Source organism: Condylura cristata, unplaced genomic scaffold (genome assembly GCF_000260355.1).
Source record: "Condylura cristata isolate star-nosed mole 26May11 unplaced genomic scaffold, ConCri1.0 scaffold00017, whole genome shotgun sequence".
In the NCBI taxonomy this organism is placed as follows: Eukaryota; Metazoa; Chordata; class Mammalia; order Eulipotyphla; family Talpidae; genus Condylura; species Condylura cristata.
The window spans coordinates 11,223,732-11,231,249 of NW_004567118.1; the positions used below are offsets into that span (position 1 = coordinate 11,223,732).

Here is a 7,518-nt window from a genome sequence, read left to right on the forward strand (position 1 = left end):
TTAGGACCTGTGGCAACATAGCTGAAATAATTGAATAACCCGTGTATTGTCCAAACTTTTATTATTTGGTGACCAGAAAATAGGAGTGGTGGAGTAGTTAGTATATACCACACATAAAATAATTTCCCTAATTGTTTAATTGTATTCAGCTAAGTATGGAGTGGCTGTGGCATACGAGCATAGAGTCTCATACTTAGCAAGGAATCAGAAAATGACTGCAATTTATACTCTTACCCATGAATCATTTGTTTTATAAATCATCATCAATCATCAATAAAGATTTATCAAACAAATAGGCATATGAAAAAGTAAATAAGAGAATAAATTCAAAGTAGTATCTAAGTCCTTTTCAGCAGTAGGTTCTAGAGTCTTATGGCTAGAAGGTCCATGACCCATCAGACGTAAAGTTCACTTCTAGCTCTGACATCAGTAGTCAATGACCTAGGGGAGAGCAGGCTCTAAGCACACAGGAATTGATGCAAGCTTCAGCTCTGCCGGTGACCTACCTAGGTGATCTTGGACAAGTCAGTTAATGTCTCTGAACTTTAGTTTCTTTATATAGAATCTAGAAATTATAATACAACCGTTTTTCAAGAGTAGAAGTATAAAGTTTAAATGAAAACACTTAACATAATATGCCAAGTATTCATATGCCAATAAATACTTGGCATATTACATTATTATTTACTGACTTACAGGTTGTTATTTTATAAGTTTTGGAACCCAGTAATAGCCTCATAAACCTCTATTTTATTTCCATTGTTTTAGTTAAACATACATACACATACAAAACCTCTCTTGTCTATCTTAATAGGACTATACATCCATAGTACAAGCTGAATACACATAAACTAATTTGGGGCCTCCCTAGTGATGTAGAGGTTAAGTCTCTGCACTGTCAACTCTGTAGCCTGAGTTCAACCCCCAGCCAGTTTGCTAACCCACATGGCTCAGCAGACCTCTCCTGTTTCCCCCACTGCTCCCCTCAGCAGTGTATGTCAGTAAATCCCTCTGTTCTGCTCCCCACTCTGTCTCTAGTGAATCCTCTCACTCCCTGTACTTCTGGCCTGCATCCCAATTCTTCTACAAATAAATAAATCTTAAAAAAAAATAAAAATAAAATAAACTGATTTGAATAGCCTTTGAAAGAGGTTGAAATCAACAGAATTTACAGATACCTACTGAGACAAAATATTCCATAAGTATTTGCTTTCATTCTGTATGGAGTTTTATTTGTATTTTCTGTTTAATTCTCTCAGCAAATCCTTGCAATAGATATTTTTATGTCACATATGGAGTAACATATTTTAAAAAATTAAAGTGATTTGCCCAAGTTAAAGCAATTAGTACTCAGATCTTTTTATTGCAAAACCAGTTTTTTATGGCCAGACTCTATCTTGGGAATCCACAAACCACAAAGCCCTGTATTGTAAAAAAACATCCCTAGGGAAAGTGAGAAGCTCTGACCTTTACCCAGATGTTTTATCTCTGATACCGTGTATTTTATTTACTTCTCAGATGCTTGAGGACTATTATGTCTTATTAGTAAATAAGAACAGATATACTTTTCATCCCCCCAAATAAAAAGGGGGGAAAAACAAAACAGTGATCACAACAGATGATCCATGATCTTCGTGAAAAGTTAGTCATTTGTGAACATTCATTCATTCAGAGTTTTCTAGAATTGTTTATTTCTTTTATTGACTGTGTGAGCAATAAATGTCTACTCCCCATGTATGTATTGGGTTTTAATTTATTTATAGTATGTGAATAACAGTTCTTAATTTTTAATATAGACAACAGCCTTTTTTTTTCTTGCGCTACTCTATGCCTTTAAGACGTTTTTTTTTTTTTACTTTTAGGCCATAAAAGTTTGCCCCTATGTTACTGTCTATATATCCCAACCTTTAACCTTACACAATTAGTTTTATACATCTGAAATTTATATTAGTGGGTGATGAAATTTGCAATCTCATGTTTGCATAAAGATACCTCATCATTTCAACACCATTGTTCAAACACAGTCATTTCAAAACCATTATCTATTCTCTTGCTTGCTGGGTTTCAAAAATTCATATGGAATCATTTCTTGGTAGAAAGCTCTTCCAAGTTATCATTATTCTTTTTATTTTCCTAGCACTGGTTCCTTATTATGCCATTTCTTTGTTGTAAATCCTAGTATCTGTTAAGGCAGGATTTTTTTCCCTCTTCTACTTTCAGAACTTGCTTTCCCCAATTTTTCAAATTGCCCCTTATACCGTTCCTGTGAATTTTAGAATTGATGTTAAGTTTGTTGGATATCTTTTTTGTTTTTAACCTAAGTTTTATTTGGATTAATACTTTCAATTATTGGAAGGCCATCTTAAAAATATTACATATCCTAATCCAAAAGTAGGCTATTTGTGAGTAGTAATCACAGAACGTAAAAACTCTCTAAGTTATGCAGAAATGAATTTGCTGCAGGGAATTAATTACTGATTAGCATCCTGGAATAAAAGTATGTATTTGTTTTGTTTTTAGTTTTTGAATAAATGGGAGTGGGGGGGTGGATATTTTTCTTTTTACTTCTTTAGTTTTTTGCATTGCCATCAGAGAACGATATAGATTTTTTTGCTTGTTGAGGCATCTTTACAGGAATATCAATTTTAATGAATGTTTTATGAGCTCTTACAGATAAAATGTATGATCTATTTATTGGCTTGGGTTTCAGTAAATGCCCTTTAGATCCAGCCCATGGTTATGTGATTAAGTCTTTTGTATATATATATATATTTTTTTTTTAAAAGATTTATTTATTTATCCATACATAGCTGGGGTACAAGCCAGAGGTGCAGGGGTTGTGAGAGACTTCGCCAAAGAGAGAGGGAGGAGCAGAACAAGCAGATTGAGGACAAGCAGATTGAGGAAGTACACTGCTGAGGGAAGCAGTGGGCGGGTCAGGAGAGGTCTGCCACGCCATGTGGTCACCTCCGGGGCAGGATCGAACTCTTACTGAAGCGGTTGACACCAGCTTGCAGTGCTGTGTCCTAACCTGTTGCGCCACCAGGGAGGGCCAAGCCTTTCGTATCTTTACCAATTTTTGTCTGCTTGATCAATCCACTTCTTAGAATAGAACACTGAAATGTTCAACGATGCAAATTAGATAATTTTTCGCTGTACTGATTACAATTTTTGCCTTGTATATTTGATTATGTTGTGAAATGAGTCTTAATTTAAGCACAAGGATTCCTAAAGTTGTGACTTTTATCATTAGTTCTTAGTATTTTTTCCTTTGCCTTAAATTCTATTTTTTGTCTGAAATTTTTGAGCCATACCACCTATACTTGTCTAAGGTTTATATCTTCCATAGCTTTACACCAATAATTTTTGTTTAATCATATTTTGTGATGTTTCCTATAAATCAGGATTTTCTCAAAATGTCTATTTAGAATAATTTCCATATACAGAAAAGAGATATGAAGGGATAGAAGAAAAATATGGAATAATTTCCATATACAGAAAAGGGATATTAAGGGACAGAACAAAAATATTTCTACACTTCACCTAAATTCATTAGTTGTGTATTTTTTAATGAAATATTTGAATGTAAATTGTTGGTACCATGCTATATCACTTCCAGATTGCATTACTTATGCTAACTTACATATATTTTGTGATATACCAATAACATATGGAATTATGTGTAGTGAAATAGGTTAAATAATTCATACTATACATAACAGAATACATGTATAGCAGCATATCTCACATATACTGGAATATATGTACAAGAATATGTAATGAAATGTGTATATATTGTACATAATGGAATCTATCAAATGAAATGTATATATTACATATGGAAGACTACACTAATGGAATATGTATATCACAAAAGAGATATACAATTAAATATAGATATGTATGTAGCATATTATTAATATACATATTATATGTAATATGATAGTTACTATTCTTTTTAACTGTAGTGACAGAACAACTCTTTTGTTGTTTCTTTGAAGTTTCTAATCTCATGACTATTTTTTATTTGTAGAAACTCTATTTGATCTTTATCAAATTCATTTCTGAGTGCTCTATTTCAAGACCTTTCCCTTTATCATATATACATATTAAACAAATAGACATCTGCTAACTCTCTCACTTGGAGAGTTGATTTTTCAGGTTTTTGTAACTTAACTTTTGTACATGCATCTCTGTGAGCGGTGTTCTTTCTTGGGTAATTCATGTGTCCTAGTTGTGAAAGCATCCTTGGTTTGACTCTGGCAGGAGACCAGAGGTTTCGGTGGTCTTGGATCAGATTTTGTGTTCAGTTATCTCCTGGTGGCTTGCTCAGAGTGCCAAAAACACACAGTAAGATCCCCTCTCTGCTTAGGCTTTAGACTTCGGTTCTCCTAATTGCCTTTTATCTTTTGACCTAAGGCTGCTGGAAAAGCATGACTTTCTTTGATCTCCAGATTAGGGATTTTCTGGTTTTCTTTGAATGGAAGGAGAAGCTAGCTCTTGGAGGATCCAGGCTTCATAAGGAGTCAGTTCCTGGTACTGCTACCCCAAGCTAAGGCCCACAGTCACATCTTCAATGCAAGTGTGTGTATTAGAAGTCCAGCCCCCATTTACACCCTGCTTAGAGTGTCTGTCAGTTAGAATTTCAGAAAACCCCAAATAAAATATTCTCTCCCCCTCACCTGTATTCTGAATCAACTTAGAGACAGATGTTATATTTAGACAGTGGAGATGAATATTTCGCCCCACTACAACAAAGTCGTTTATAGAACAAGCTTGTTGGCAGCAGGAGAATTATAACATGGTATCTATAACCAAACTTGCTCTCCAGGCATAGGCAGAGATGGGAAAATCTCTGTTCTGGTGGCACATCCTGCCATCTTGTTACTGTATAAACTGGGCATATTTTCTACAGGAGGCATTCTAGGAAGGAGGCAATAGAAAGCGTGATCAGATGTGCTCAGTAGCTCATTCTTCCAAACTCATCACTCATTTTAATCAGCCCTCTGAGAAGAAGTGAGTGAATGAGTGAGGCTAAGGGCAGTTCTCTAAGTAAGTTCCTTCACAGGCAAATCTGGGTATAGGGGATCAGGCAGGGGTGTAGTCACCCTTTCTAAAGTTGCTTATGTCTTCCTTTCTGCAATCTGGAGAGTAGCCCTTCTTTATTTTCTGCTAAACTATATTTGGTACATGTTATTCACCATCACCATTTCTGTGTTTCAGGCCAGGAGCTTAGCTGCCATGTTGCTGGAAGGGTTTTCATAGGGGAAGCAAGCTTGTTTGGCCAAGTCCTAATGAATAGGTCTTTCTAGACCTCTCTCCAAGCCTTTTCTAGACCTCTGATTTATACATATATGAAATAAAACATGCAATATATAAATGCACAAAATAAAAACTATTCCCTAACATATTTTCCATAACTATGTCCTGTCCTTCATTAACTATAAGAAAATAAAAATGGACATAAATCTGAACATAAAGAGTAACATAACCAAATAGATATGTGTTTACCATTTAAGTTTAGTAGATAAATACTTTTAAACACATACAATAAGTACAATTTTAAATTCCAGTCTCTTATCTTGCTTAGTCCCATTTATATTCACACCTGTCTTTGTTTTTAGTTATTAAGATGTAGCCTCATCAAAGCACAAACTTTATAATGGAGTCCTTAAAATTATTTGAAAATGCTTCACAGCCAATTGATGAAATTGGCTTTTTAAGCAACTGAATTCTAGTTTAAATATAATAGTTTTTGCAAAGATTAAAAGTTTAAAGGGATTATAAAAACAGGAGAGAATGTCTCTAATCTCTTGTGTGTGTAGGAAACTCACAACCCTCCTCCCATCCCCATAAACCAGCATTGCAATAAATCAATAGTGTAACCTTGCTGCCAAAAGTGATCTTACAGTCTTATTTTGGAAATTGACAGAAAGGTAGTGTGCCATAAACTTCAAGACATTCTTTCAAGTACTCTAAGAAAAACATTTTGATAAGTATTATAAAACAAGTTACAATTTTTATTAAACATGAACATACATTCTGATAGGCAGTTATAAACATGTTCTATGGTTCATGTAATTATCTCCTTGATTCTAACTGGCTGCACAATTCTCACCCCATTTAGGAAACAAAGGTTTCCAGATTTTATTGGATCTCATATGGGGTGACAATGTTTGATCTGTAAACTTAAAACTTTATTCAACGCCTTGTACAACCTGCTGGTAGAAAATAAGAACACCCACAGGACCTGAAGAAACAAAGAGATCTTTGAATTGCACAAAGGTCTAAATTATGCAAGCTGCAGAAATCCTGGTGACTACCCATGCTATCTTTGGGATCATTTTCTACCCTCCTGGGTGGCAAATTACCTTTTAGATCCACAATGGATTAGCTTCCTTAACCTGTTTGTGCCAGGGACTTCTTTGGCCTTATGGTGAATCTTAGGGATACCATCTCAGAAAAATATATTTTAAGTGCATAACAGAAAGAATAGAAATAATATTGAAATACAGTTCTATTATCTGGTCTTTGAATTTTTATGTATTTCCATTTTACCCACCTCACCTCCCAAGTCTGCCACATCACTCAAATGTAATGGAGCTATCTCAGCCCGTTTTGGGAGAAAAAGTTTGGGGGTATGGAGATAGGGAAGGGTATGAGATGGGGCTATTGTACAGGTATTGCTGAAATGACATTAATGTGTCTTCCTCCTCCTAAATGCCTCCCTATTTCTCTAACCCCCTCCCTAATTTTTTTCTGTTTTAGTTCTTTTTCTTTGGTCCCTCACCCTCATCTCTCGCTCATCCCGGCTCACTTTTCTGCGTTTCCCCACTCTCGCTCCTCCTCCTCCTCCAAGTCCCGCCTTCTCCCCATCACTCTGTCGGTCCCTGCCAATCACACTGCAGCAGCCTCTCGCCCCGCCCCCAAGCCCACAACTAGCCGTTCGGCAACCGGGGCTGCTGGCGGAGGAACCGCGACCGTGCAGGGATGGACGTTGCAGCCGGCAGCTTCTCGGAAGAGCAGTTCCAGGAGGCCTGCGCGGAGCTCCAGCAGCCCGCGCTGACGGGAGCCGACTGGCAGCTGCTGGTGGAAGCCTTGGGCATCAGCATTTACCGGCTGCTGGACCAGGTAGCCCCGGCCTGCCGGTGGACCGTGGGGCTGCAGCCGCGGAAGTTGGGACCGGGGCGGGTCTTGCGGAGCTGGGAGGGGCGAGCGCGGGGGTGGTGCCTCCCGCTGACTTTGCGGGTGCAGGTCGCCGGGAGTTGGGAGTGTTTGGAACTCAGCCTCCAGTCTGAGACTCCACGGGGAGGTGGCTTGATGTGGAGTTTAATCAGGGTCTGCTAATAATTGCTCTCGCACTTGTCTGCAAGGGACATGGAATCCCATCCCAGCCAGCGGGGTGCCCCTGGTTGTTGGGATGTGGGGTGGGAGTTGAATGTGGATGGAAAAGAGACAGAACTTTTCAGACTGCTTGTATAGGGTGTGTGTGTGTGTGTGTGTGTGTGTGTGTGTGTG

General features: G+C 37.6%; 1 protein-coding gene across 1 annotated transcript in view; it reads left to right on the forward strand.

Annotated features, from left to right (window-relative positions):
• The first annotated feature begins 6,908 nt into the window (after positions 1 to 6,908).
• PCTP (phosphatidylcholine transfer protein) overlaps positions 6,909 to 7,518 on the forward strand; it is a 23,187-nt gene continuing 22,577 nt past the window's right edge. The window contains exon 1 of the mRNA XM_004684397.2: positions 6,909 to 7,131. Coding sequence (XP_004684454.1) covers positions 6,991 to 7,131 — 141 coding nt within the window. The 5' untranslated portion in view covers positions 6,909 to 6,990. The remainder of the gene's footprint in view (positions 7,132 to 7,518) is intronic.